This window comes from Protomyctophum parallelum, assembly GCF_964188405.1.
Source record: "Protomyctophum parallelum genome assembly, chromosome: 19".
In the NCBI taxonomy this organism is placed as follows: Eukaryota; Metazoa; Chordata; class Actinopteri; order Myctophiformes; family Myctophidae; genus Protomyctophum; species Protomyctophum parallelum.
The window spans coordinates 25,485,627-25,499,518 of NC_139717.1; the positions used below are offsets into that span (position 1 = coordinate 25,485,627).

Sequence of the window (13,892 nt, forward strand, 5' to 3'; positions counted from 1 at the left end):
GTAAGTCCCGGGTTCAATTCCCGGGCCCGGTGAACCTTTGCTGCATGTCACTCTCTCTCCCTGTTCCCTTATCTCTACACTGTGAGGACTATTAATAAAGGGCTGAAAATCCATCCATCCATCCATCTTCAACCGCTTATCCGTAGTCGGGTCGCGGGGCAACAGCTCCACCAGAGAGCTCCAGCTTTCCCTCTCCAGAGCAACATTAGTAACTTCCTCCTGGGGGATCCCGAGGCGTTCCAAGGCCAGCGAGTCGATGTAATCCCTCGCTCTCATCCTTGTTCTGCCCCGGGGTCTCCTCCCAGTGGGACCAGCCCCAAGGACCTCCCTAGGGAGATGCTCGAGAGCATCCTAACCAGATGCCCGAACCACCTAGCTGGCTCCTTTCCAGGCAAAGAAGCAGCGACTCTACTCCGAGTCTCTCTTACGTAACTGAACTTCTCACCCTATCTCTAAGGGAGATGCCAGCCACCTTCTTTCTTTCTTTCGGTCATGGCCCACACTTCATGACCATAGGTGAGAGTAGGAACGAAGATTGCTCTCTAGACAGAGAGCTTTGCCTTCTGGCTCAGCTCTCCTTCCGTCACAACAGCGACTGCAATACCACCCCTGCTGCTCCGATTCCCCGGCTGATCTCCAAGACCTCGAGATACTTAAACTCCTTCACCTGAAAATATAACTTCAAAAAAGTAATAAATGTAGTTGAATATAGACATTCAGGAAACTATAAACTACTTCTCTTGGATATGATTGGGCTGGAGAATAACCAGATTATGTCCAGGACAGCCAGTTGAATATAATCATATAATGACAATGTTGGGTCTTGGTGATGGACAAGGCGGTAGAGAGGGGTCAGAGGTGCAGCACACCGAGCACAGTCAAGGTTTACAGTCAGCGTTACTTAGACACAAAGTTCCCCATCAGGTCTGAATCTGACTGAAACGCGTGGATACAGGGTCTAAAACAGGCTGTTCCGTCACCATGGAAACTGCTGTCCCCCGTGGGGGAACGTTCCTGGCACGTTGGGGCCGTGTGAGACTCCGACAGATTATGATGTATCTTTCAAGTGCCTGCATTCTGTCGCGGCGCAATGTGATTCCTACCGTAAGTGTAGCCCCGTGGGGCCGGCTCGCCGTCCAATATCATGTGATGGAAATATGATGTATTCATTTATTCACTCTGACAACGCCCGTGAGACGATGATGTTCCGCCCGTAGAAGGCAGCCCCTTGGCTTTGACAACCCGCCCGGTGTGTCTTGTCGATAGTTGTCTTGTCCCCTTTGCGTCGCTCTAAAATGGACCCGAGTGAGTCCTTTTGACCCTATCTGTCCTCACTGGTCTCTGCCAGTCGGTTGTTCATGATGCCAAGGGCGCCCACCCCTCCAGAGAAACCGTTTTGCCGCGAGCTGGAGCCGGACGGGCGAGGGTGCCCGTTGGCCATCTCTGACAGCTGCTTCTGCATTATGGCGAGGTTCACCTGTGGCGTGGGGACAGAAGGAAAGGAAATTAATAGACAAGGAAGGAAGCAAATACTGTCTGTTTCTGGCAGCGCTGCATGATTCTGTCGATGTGAGATAGTGTATAAAGGCGTATAAGGTGTATAAAGTTAATTAAAAGTTCTTTACACAAAAGACAAAACAAAGCATTGAGACTTTGAAACGTTGAAATGTGCTATACAGTATAAAGAGGTCTGTCTGTCTGCCTGCCTGCAGTGAAGCAAATAACCTGCATCCTGTATCCTTAGACTCACTAAATTGAGAAAGGACACAATCGTGTCACCCTCCGGGGTCCTGGGATGCAATACTGTACTCAGTACTGTACTCTAACGTTGTTGAAGTAGGACTCATAAAATGTCCCTGGGACCCATCTAAAAGGCCACCCCTGGGTCCCGGGACCCATTACATTGAAAAACTATTTACATCACTGTGCCTGTCTGTCTGTCTGTCAGTCAAAGTGCTTTGCACAAAACAATGAGCACTGAGACATAAAGATGTTGGCCCCAAACCATTCAATGCTTTATAAACCAATAGTATAATTTTGAAATACATTTTTGACAGACAATGAGCCCGTGGAAAGATCTAAGAACTTGAGTGATATACCGGTATAATCCACTTTCTTGGTATTAGTAAGGACTTGTCTGGAGTAGCAGTGTTCGGAATTAACTGAACTGCAGTCATTTGATTGAATTTTAGGGAGAGCTGTAGACACATAATGGATGTTATAATGCATGCAAGTTTCTCCAGATCCTGCTGGGACATAAATCCTTTAATCCCCATTCTTACACCAAGTTATGACATCATATTTTGTCGTTTTATAATAATTGGGAGTGAGTCTGCCGTTCTGACTACAAGTTTTGGAGTTTGAGAGCCAGGAGCTAGAAGAGTCTAGGTCTAGGTTGTGTGGAATGTCGGCCAGGGTGTTTTAGAGAAGGCTCTATTCGCTTGAACCTTCCTGTTGATCTAAAGTGAGCGGGAAGAGTTGTGGGTTGGATCATGTCCTGACTTTGGTTCCCTTGTAGGCCGTCACCATTCACCAGCGTTTTGTACTGGGTGCAGGTAGTAGCAACTAGTGATGGCCAGAAAAAAGACGATGCATTAAACTGAAACTTCCATTTCTCTTCAAAAGGTTACCGGTTAATAACATTTCTCCAAATGGCCATAACTAGTAGCAACCCAGAAGCCAATGAAGGGAACACAAAAGGGGAGACGTGAGAATTGTGGAGGGACACTTAATGACCATGGCCCCTGATTACATTTTTGAGTTATTAACCCCTTACTAGCCTGTGTGCAGCCTCAAGTCTTCAGGCTGGAACTTGTTGGTTGTTCCTGAGTCGAGTCTGAAGACAAAGGAAGACAAAGGTCTGAAGACAAAAGTCATTCTGGCTCCAGAAAGACCTGCCTGTGGAGGAGCTCTCAGGCTTGATGTTAAATCATTTATTAAAACCTACTTTTATTGGAAGGCCTTGCTATAATTTTTTCTTTAATTATTAATTATATAATAATTATTTCTCAGTGCCGTGACTTTATATTTTGTACATGCTATCGTGATTTCACTCTTGTTGTATGATCCTATTTTGTCTTCACTTTTATGCACTTTGCAACTTTGTTTAGATCTGTGTTAATTCTTTCAGAATATTTTGATTTAGTCTTTTGACTCACACACCATTTAGTCTTAGTCCTATTTATTCTCCTGAAAAACCATAGTCTTTTAGTCTTAGTCTTTCTTAGTCAACAAAATGAACAGTGGACTGGCTTAGATCAGAGCCATATAGTATAGACAGAGTTGCGACATTGAGGGGGCAGAAAACAGCCTGGTCACGTGGTTCATGTACTCGCGCGAGCCCATAGAGAAGAGCCAGAGAAGAGCCTGGCCCCATGAAGTGAACTGAGTTGTCGTAACTCTGTCTTACTCTATGGCTCTGGCTTAGATAAGTGCCTCGTATATAAAGCTATCATATTGTTATTATTAAACGCTGTACCTTGTTGGCGGCCAGGAAGTCCCTCATGGATATCATCTCTCCGGACATTCTTCGCCCGCCGGCGTCCGTCTCGCTGACCGCGTCCGTCTCGATGGAGGGGTCCCGGCGTGCGCGCAGGTGTCCCGGCGCCACCACGTTGCAGCGGGGCTGCCGGTGCGGGTGGTGGTGCCCTCCTCCCTGCCCCCCGGGGAGGCAGCGGCAGCAGGGCGCCTCCAGACGCCGGAGCAGCCAGTTGAGCACCTGCAGTGGTGGGGAAGTCAACTATATTAGTATAGCAGATTTAATATAAAATCACATAGATCAGCAGATTAGTGGAAAATAAGAAAGTACATCAAAATTTGAACAGAAATGCATAGAAACTCATGTGACTCTGGGCACAGAGGTTAAGTACATTTACTTAAGTACTGTACTTAAGTTAATTTTGAGGTATTCTGTACTTTACTTGCGTAATTCCAATTTCCAATACTTTTAGTTCTGCTCCACTACATGATCTCGGAGGCAAATATTGTACTTTTACTTCTACTTTGTAGATTTTGATTATTTAAAGATTTGTTTTTTGGGGGGCTTTTGTATGCCTTTATTGATAGTTAACAGTAGACAGACAGGAAAGGGGAGAGAGATGGGGAGTGACAAGTGGCAAAGGCCGTCATGCTCGGGAGTCGAACCCGCGGCACGCCGTTTGGCAGCCTATAGGTGCCCACAGCCCAGACGGTTGAGCTAACCGTCCGGGCCAGATTTGGATTATTATTACAAAACATACATTGACCACTTCAGAAATACATACGTACATACATAACATCAGCTATACTTCATACATCAGCCATACTTCAGCCATACATACATTTCGGCCATTTGAAAATAGCAGATCTACAAGCTCACAATGTGTCGCATTGCAACGCATTGTGAGCTTGTAGATCTGCTATTGTCTAAATATTTTATACAATACAATGAGTACATTTGAAAACTTGAAACAGGACATTGTGCACAATTGTATTTTTACTTTTGGTACTTTAATACCAACACTTTTGTATTCAAGTACATTTTTATTCCGGACCTTTACTCGTAACAGAGTATTTCTGTATTTGCAGTATTGATACTTTTACTTATGTAAAACAATCAAGTGCTTTTTTCCCCGCCGCTGAGCACACCTGCTTGATGATGATGGAGATGACGTTAAACAGGGAATAGATGCAGCACACGCCCGTCAGGATGAGCAGGAAGTTACCCAGCCGGTAGGCGGCCGTGTTCTGGCCCTCGTAGCTGGCCCGCTGGCTGCTCACCTGGTAGGGATGAAAATGACATGTCACGTTCTCCTCGTGTCCCCTAGGGTAGGTACCCTCACAAAAAACATGCCGTAATCCTGGTCTCTATACTACCTCCCCCTGGCCAGCCGGGGCACCTGATGGAGGGGAAAGGAACTGGTTGGAAATGGGATTTAACGTGTTCCTTCCACGCGCTACGTCCAACCCGGGGAATCTCCCCCTGTCACGTAAGAACAAGTGGACTTTGGACTCCTCATGCCCCCCCAGGTTGGCAGAGGAAGTGTAGCGCCCAGGATTACATCATGTGATTAGCGATATCGTGATAATCAAAATGTGCTTAAAACTTAGAATGCCACTTGTGTTAACCACTTCAATCCACCATCATCCCTATTCTGGAGGGAACTCAGCAAGTGGCGAGTGAAGAGAGAAGAACGTACCAAAATGCGCTCTTTACAGGTCCATTTCATCACGTCTAGAGGGTTTAAGTGGTACTGAATTTGCAGCTCGAGGTTTTTTATTTCCAGGGAGAAAAGAAAGTCTGGGGCCGAGTCCACTTCAATTCGGCATAGAGACACACACACACTCCTCTCTCTCTCTCTGTCGCTCTAATTAATTAGTCTCATGTCCAGCAGCTGTGCCTAGTTTCTCCCGGCGGAGCCTGCCGGGAGCTGCCTATGCCATAAAATGCATAGGTGAGTTCCAGTCTACCCAGTGTGTGACGAAGGATGATTTCACGATGAATTCAAATCTCTACCACACGATCACTGTGAGTGGTTTGATCACGATAAACGCTAATACCGATTATCGTCCCACCCCTCTTAATGCTCACCATGTCCCCGAAGCCGATGGTGCTGAAGGCCACGAAGCAGAAGTACAGCGAGTCCAGGTAGCCCCAGCCCTCCGCCGCCGAGTACATGAGGGAGGCGCAGCAGGACACCACGACCGCCGCAATGCCCAGGATCAGCATCACGCAGTAGACTGAGGGCTTCCAGCCCGCCAGGCCTTCCCCTCTGCCTCCTCCTCCCCCGCTGCCCTCCGAGACCCGGCGGCCGTTTGGCGGCAGCGCCGCGGCCTTTCTCTGGCGCCGCTCGTGGCAGGACTTGAGGACGTAGGCGATGACGGTGATGACGCGCTCCAGGAAGAGGTTGAAGAAGAGGATGGTGGAAGCACAGCCTATGAGGCCGTAGAACATGAGGAAGACTTTGCCGCCGATGGTGGCGGGAGTGGTCATCCCGAACCCTATAGGACACACAGGGCATTAAAACATTTACGTTTAAGCCAGGCATTTGGCTGAACTTGAGGTATTACAGTACGCAAGTACGTTGGAATAGCCAACGGTAAAATCTAAATGACAGCTGCTTTCCTGGTTTTCATTAAACCCGTCAGAACTGGATCCATTAGCTGTTGGTGTACACAGCTGTTGGTGTACACAGCTGTTGGTGTACACAACTTAGCTGTCTAAATAAAACCGTATTTGGCCCAAATACAATCCCATTTGTCCCAAACAAATAACCCAAATAAATTGGGTTATTTGTTTTTCTCATTTAAAGGGTAAGACCACTTTTTTTGAGGTTTGGGTTGTGTAGTTACTTTGCCATGATGCAACTCCAAATGTGGACAAGAAATAAAAAATAACTGCTCCAGTGATTAGAAATTGATAATTCAAAATATGCTCCTCATTGACTTACATTGTATCTAAAACAGCTCTCAAAGTCACTCTTTTAGTATGTAAACAAACACAAACAAAGTTGATTCAGACAATATAGAGCATCACCAAAACTCATGCTGTTTTATTTTTTCATAAAAATGTTTTCTTCCTGTTGATTTTACTATTTGAAGATCTGGATCCAGATCCACGGATCCAGTCCGGGTTTTCTTCCCAATAAAATGGACAAATCAACAGGAAGAAAACATTTTGATGAAAAAATAAAACAGCATGAGTTTTGGTGATGCTCTATATTGTCTGAATCAACATTGTTTGTGTTTGTTTACGTACTAAAATAGTGACTTTGAGAGCTGTTTTAGCTACAATGTAAGTCAATGAGGAGCAAATTTTGAATTATCAATTTCTAATCACTGGAGCAGTTATTTTTTATTTCTTGTCCACATTTGGAGTTGCATCATGGCAAAGTAACTACACAACCCAAACCTTAAAAAAAGTGGTCTTACCCTTTAAGTCATGATCATTATTATTATTGTCGATTCTCTTCCTGCATGAGCACATTCTCAAAGCCTTACTGTCACAAAAGGATGCCCTCTCTCTGCTGCTTTTGCTCTCTCTTATTCACTGTTCGCTGTCTCATGCATACATGCATGGGTGTGTGTGGGGGGGCGGCAAGAGATGTTTCATAGAATCAGCTGCTAAAACCTAACCATTTACAAATGCAGGAGTTGAACTTGAGCTTGTCGGTCATTAATTAAGATAATTTAATTACTGACCTCCCCCTCACTCTGCCATCGTCCTTGACTCAGACATTACATCCATAGCCTTCCTTTTCTCTATCCGTCCCTTTCCCATGGTAAATAAATGGTAAATGGTGCATTTATATATTTATCCAAGGTGCTTTACATAGATTGTGCATTACATTCACACATTCACACATACACCGATTGCAGCGGAAGCCATGCAAGGTACCAACCAGCACATGGGGAGCAATTTAGGGTTCAGTGTCTTGCCCAAGGAGCAAGGACACTTTGACATGTAGACAGGAGGAGTCGGGATTCGAACCGCCGACCCATGGATCATTGGACGACCTGCTCTACCTCTTGAGCCACAGTCGCCCATGGTCACGAACATGCACACACTCACATACACCCACACACTATACTGTATATTGTTCTTGCTCAACCACACAACGATTGGTGTTTTCAGCCCATGGATCCAGCAAATCACTACCATCATTCCCACGGGGTTTGATTAGTCTCGTTCTATGTTCTCATTGAATTCTCTTTAATTGTTTTGCAATAGCTTTCGCTATAGGCTTTTCTTGTGTGTACTGTGTAACACTGATAGACAGAATTAGGTAGTACAGAAAGAACAATACAGAAACATGCACGATATACGTAATATTTGAATGTTTAAGCATCACGGCTGCAGTTGTAGATTGACTCTTCCCACCCAAATGCCCACTCGTATAGATTCTCACAGGCATTGTTTTCAGGTCAGAGAGTACAGCAGCTGAAGGCAATGCTAAGTTTCACCTCGGTGGTTTTCAGTATTCACTCTAATTCAATCATATCAACCCATCCAGGCCTGAGGCCGATTCTACACTCTCACACTTTCAAGATTAAAAATAAAAAAATAAATAGCAGATGCACAAGCTCGCAGCACAGCAGAGACAGCACAAAGTGACCCGCTATGTGAGCCCGTACATCTGCTATTTTTTAACAGCCAACGCAGAAATCTAAAACGACACAGATGCGTACCCCGTTTTGTACTCGTTTTGCTGATTGTATAGTGATGATAGCTTACTTGTTTGTTTGTACTTTGTATGAGTGTTGGTTGTGGTGTAATGCGGTTATCACAGTATCGGGTCTGAAGGCGGATATACCTGCGACATACCATGTTGATATTCAACCAGCTCCAAGCAAAAATAAACGTCCTCTTTTTTCATCTGTCGTTGGAACACCTGATTGCGCTGCGTGAGCCAGACCCCACCTGCTGCTCTCTCCATTTCTCTCTCTCTTCATCAACGACTATACTGTCTGACTGTTCCCATGTCATAAGCGTTTTAAGTACCCATTCTGGGCGGGAACCCCTTTTGGTGTTTTACGAGCTTGTAGGTCTGCTATTTTTTTTTTATCGTGCAAATGCGGCACAAATCTTTGAATATATATTCTTTCAGAGTGAACGTTTTTAACTAAAATCTTTGCTTCTGAGAGGTCCCTGGAACAACATATTTTGAGATAGGGGCCAATTAGATATAATTCTGGGGGTCCTTGACATTAAATACTTTGAGAACCACTGACATAGAAACATGAGGTTTTTCAGAAAACTGTCATGATTTAGAAGACATTTGTAGAATCGTCCTCGTCTAAATGGGTTAAAGTCGTCGGTGAAACGATGTTTACTAGAAACATGCACTGAAACACGGCGTATATACTCTTAACGTTACAAAGACCGTGGCTGTTCAACAACCCTGACTGACAGGTGTAGCAGCAGCTGTGCATTCTTCCACATTTGAGTAAATTACACAGTATAGACTGTACACAACAAGGTCAAATTCAAGTTGTGTTATTGTTGGCTAAATGCATCTTGATGTAAAATGTAGTTTTAAAGCAGCCTATAGTGATGGATTTAATTTTGTATTTATGGAACTTTTATACTTCACAGGAATTGCTTGCATTTACACATTTTCTATAGGTATATTGGGATTATTGACCATTGGATTCAGCTTTATACCCCACGCCATGTTCCAGTCACAGAGCCCTTCCATAATCAATGATGTTATATCAATGCAATGATATTGAGAATAAATAGCCTATATAAACAATAGGAGACTAGAAAATATATAATAGATATCACCCAGAAGAGTGTATTGTGAAGGAAGATCATTTCTGAACGGTAGTCAAAATGTGTAGCCTATACGATCAACCAAAGTTACTCCATTGCCCAGTAGACGACAAAAGACGAACTCTAAACTTACTAAAGTTCTTTGAGTTTGATTGGAAATAGTTTGTTCACAAACAAACACTGCTTAGGTGACGACATGTGAAGCCTTTAGATCAAACGTTGCTTTAATAAAATAAATAGCCTACCGAATAAACGCGGGACCGTCTCGTCTCATGATCTCACCTATGGTGGAAACAACGGTTCCCACGAAGTAGAAGGCTCCGGGGAAGTCCCAGCGAGGTCTGATGGCGTCCACGCGGATCCCGGCGACGTTCGCCTCCTCGTAGCTCCGGAGGAAGTCGCTGAGCTCCGCGGCGCTCAGGTTGTACTTCTGGCTGAAGCGCTCGAACCTCTGCGCCCAGCGCGCCTTGGCCTGGTGCTCCATGGGCTGTTCCAGGGCCGAGAAGACCGCGGCGCCGCACAGCAGGTAGCTGATGATGAACAGAGCCAGCATCAGGAACCTGGCGTTGTCCTCGTTCAGTGGCCCGACGCCGCACGCACAGCCGCTTCTACACGCCATAGTATGGTGGTGGTGGTGGGGGGCTGCCGCCTGCTACCGCGCTGCTGCTGTGAGGAACCTGCTGCTCTGGCAGTGACATGATGGTGATCTCACATTATTAATACGCACTACACTACTGCTGTTGTTATCGTCCACCGCCGAAATGCGCTTCATGGAGAAGAGAAAGGAGCGAGCATGAACAACGAGAAGATGCTCAGTTCATGGAGGAGGGAAGAAAAAAAACATGCGCAGTTTAATTACTTTGAGGATGTTGAGAGAGAAGCTAAAAAAGCAAACAGAAAAAGGAAGAAAGTTTAGCTCCGTCACAGCAGGCTCCTCTCCACCTGGTGGCAATGATGGCATTCTGCTTCCTTACGGGAGGGTCTGTCCGTCTGTCTGTCCGTCCGTCTGTCTGTCTGTCTGTCTGTCCGTCTGTCTGTCTGTCTGTCTGTCCGTCCGTCCGTCTGTCTATCTGTCCGTCTGTCGGTATGTCTGCGCACGAGGCTCACGAGCCAAATCCACGCGAAAGTCTAAGCGTCTAATAACGTCACCAAGCTCGATAGCGGATAGCAGACGAAAAAATATTGTTATCCAACTGGCAGGTGAAAGTTGTTGTCAGTGACAAAGTTGGTTGGAGGCAGCAGTGGGGGTGAGATTCGTGAGAAGAACAGATCGAGCTTGCGCGCGCACGCACAGACACACGCACGCACGCACTTTAACTGAGCCGATTTGTAAATTCCTCCCGAGTAAAACTTAAACTGGATGATTGTAGCCTACTGTGAAAGTTGGGGTTTGGCTAAAACATAAAATCAAGTTGTGTTGTGTATCTTTCCTATACGGAACGGACCCTTTGATAGTTGCCCTTCCTTGACAAATATTGCCAATTTCAATTGATAATTTCTCATGAATTTAAATGAGCTATACACGAGTACACACCAATACACAAGTTGGAAAATGAGAAACTTAATTCCGTCCAGGCAAGTATATGCCCGACATAACTCTTGTAACTTGGGAGAGCCACATTTAGCAAGTATGTCAATATGTCATGTAATGTGTTGTTTGCACAAGCAACCAGATCAATATCACTTGACTTGACCTTTCACAAGCTAGATTCTGGGATTTATGCAGCCGCTCATACTTACCCAGGGACCATATGAGCAAATGTCACGGCAAAACGAGGGTACAAAAATAAATTATTCACACTGACAACAGAAGAGGTATTTTTATACATTCTAGAGACCGAATATGAACGGTAACACTATAGTAACCCCGACGTATCCGTGATTTCAGGACCATGGACAGCTACAGTGCTGACCTGTCCCTGCTGGTATCTAATGCACTTTTTTTGTTTTGAACAACATAGTGGTGGAAGAAGACATTTTTTTAAGTAAATGTATCAATACCACAATGTGGAAATACTTAAATATAAAATAATGAAGTGCTAACAGTAAAAGTAATAGTTATGCACAATGTCCCATTTCCTAAGTTTCCAAATGTATAAAATCCTTTGGAAATTGCAGATCTGCAAGCTCCAAACACATCGATGTGTTGCAACTTTGACAATGGAGAGGGCCACTATATTTCCAAACTCACTCCAGATGGCCACATTACATATTACTTGTAGACCAGCTATTTTGAGCTATAGAATTGAAATGCTGAATAACCTCTCTCTCTCTCTCTCTCTCTCTCTCTCTCTCTCTCTCTCTCTCTCTCTCTCTCTCTCTAGGTCGTCCTCAGATGAGCCCTCCATCGTCACTTCCAGTCATCCCGGTTCTCCAAGTATGTATGGATGTATTCCCGGCAAAATTTGTAGGAGTACAAAAAAACGTGTTCAGCTAAAAGCAATCTCATGGTGGTGCTATAACTGGCCGATTTGAAAGAAAGTTGGATGGAGATTCTTCCTTGGCAGAGGTCTTTCCTTGGCCTCTGTAGGGAGTGTTATGTGCAAAGTTTCCCGCTTATCAGTGCAGTTATAGATCAAAAACGTGTATAGCGCCACCATTTGAGGGAACTGGGAAGGGTCTGCTAGCACGAACACACACACACACACACACACACACACACACACACACACACACACACACAATACACAATTCAGCCACGCCTTCGGCCTGGCGGAGACAATAAGTCAGAAGAAAACGCAACATTACTTTACTCATTTTAGTAACTAACACTCACTAACACGGTACGGGTACACCATAACAGAAACGTCTGCTAAATTGAATTGTCGTCATTGGACTGTATGGTAGCCTGTATGCAACTCAATGTCTGCCAAGGACTTAAAGGTATATTCAGTGATTTCACTCAAAAAACCTTAGGTTTCGTTTTTGGCTGTGGGACCCAGCCTTTCGTCAAAAACGAAACCTAAGGTTTTTTGACCCCCAGGGGTTAACTGGGGACAGGGAGGAACTCCTTATATGGCCAGCACACTCTATAGTAGGGAGGATTATCACAACAAAACAAAAAAATAAGTGATATTTGAATTAAGTGAAATCACTGAATATACCTTTAATTAACTTCTTTTTTATCAACTCCCACAGCGCCAACAACGTCATTAACGCCTTTTTAAAACGTGTATAACGTTGGGCAAAAAAAATATATAAATAAAAAAATAATTAAAATAATTATAGAAACTGGCAGTCAGGGCCTTTTTGCGCCCCCTAGTGGCGATGGAAGAGTTTTACTCCAGGGGTGCCCACACTTTTTTGACCTTTCGAAATGACCAGCTCAACAAGATCTACCCACAATAAAAATGTTTATACCATTGGTGATTGAAATTGTGGGCATGTCATTTGATCTGCTTTTGTGGTCTACTGGTAGATTGCAATCTACCTTTTGGGCACCACTGTTATGCACATTCTTGATTGCTGGAGATTAATTGCAATTGTGGTTTAGCATGCACAAGTGTGTGCTGAGTGTACATGCACATGCACATCATTTGCTGATTTGGAACGTACAGTACTCATGCATGCACAAATTTACACGTGCATTTAATTGCAATCAAAGTCATGTGTCTTTCCAATTCCACTTTCCATTTGTTGATTGATTTTCTCCACGGTCTCTCTTTTGATTAAATTTGTTCTAACTAAAGTAATAGTGATAATAATTATATTTGCAGCCGTTTTATTAACAAAGGTACGTAATATATAAACACAAAGGAACCAAGTATAGTCTAAATATAGTGCCAACAAACAATCAGTCATAATAAAGGGTAGACTGGTGGGGAATCTGTTAATACACTTAGCTCAAATTCTACAAACACGTTGGAACTTCTAACAACCATCATCGCTGTCCGGCAGAAACCAGCTAACTCCTTTTTACTCATACCAGTCACTGTTTTATAGATTGCATGCTCCTCTACCAGTCAAGCCTGTACAAATATCCACAGGGTATTCCTTTTAATCAGGAAGGTCTTTCTTTTTCTTCTTTTTAGGACATGATTGTCCTGTAAAACTAATCCCCAACAATAACAACAACATTCATTGCTACAGTATTTCCCACTTTAGTTGGGGGAGGCAGACACAGATAGACAAGAACAACATGTAATACTGATTTATATGCACACGGCTGCCATCTTGCCAGCAAGGTGCTACCTACGTAGGTGCAACTTCCCATAGACAGCCCATTCATCCAAACAGAAAAGTCCTATTTAATTGTATTAAATAACGTCAAACTCACCAACGTTTATTTCATAATTAAAATCCACCGTAGACATGTTATGAGCTACTTCCCGTCAAGAAATTCCTTGCAGATGATCTAAGTGTCAGAGTTTGGAAGCACTCGTTATCAGTAAAGCAACCTCCTGCTGCCTCCTGCATTATGTGCAAATTCAAAACAGGTGGTACACATGGGCGAGCACTTTCAAACTCCAACTCCAAAAATCATCTGCAAGGAATTTCTTGACATTTTTATTAAACAAACGCATTGCAGATAGAAAGAGGATAATTCAAGCTTTCCATACAGCTGCAATGTTGGTGAGTTTGACGTTATTTATTACAATTAGATAGGACTGTTCTGTTTGGATGAATGAGCTATCTATGG

At 44.1% G+C, this 13,892-nt stretch overlaps 2 protein-coding genes across 3 annotated transcripts in view; both read right to left on the reverse strand.

The window, feature by feature from the left end:
- Window positions 1–13,892, reverse strand: part of LOC310877254 (26S proteasome regulatory subunit 4) — a 204,882-nt gene that overhangs the window by 12,699 nt on the left and 178,291 nt on the right. The gene's annotated exons all lie outside the window — the stretch shown is intronic.
- On the reverse strand, window positions 1,322–9,872 carry LOC310876514 (potassium channel subfamily K member 13-like; the record flags this gene model as incomplete). 2 transcript variants are annotated; one of them, XM_083790070.1, is made up of 5 exons in its annotated part: window positions 1,322–1,477; window positions 3,479–3,718; window positions 4,627–4,758; window positions 5,570–5,979; window positions 9,536–9,872. In XM_083790070.1, 5 exons carry the CDS (start codon window positions 9,870–9,872, stop codon window positions 1,322–1,324), a joined length of 1,275 nt encoding a protein of 424 aa, XP_083646196.1. The 2 variants fall into 2 exon arrangements, with proteins under 2 accessions (XP_083646196.1, XP_083646195.1); XM_083790069.1 differs by having other exon boundaries at window positions 3,479–3,721.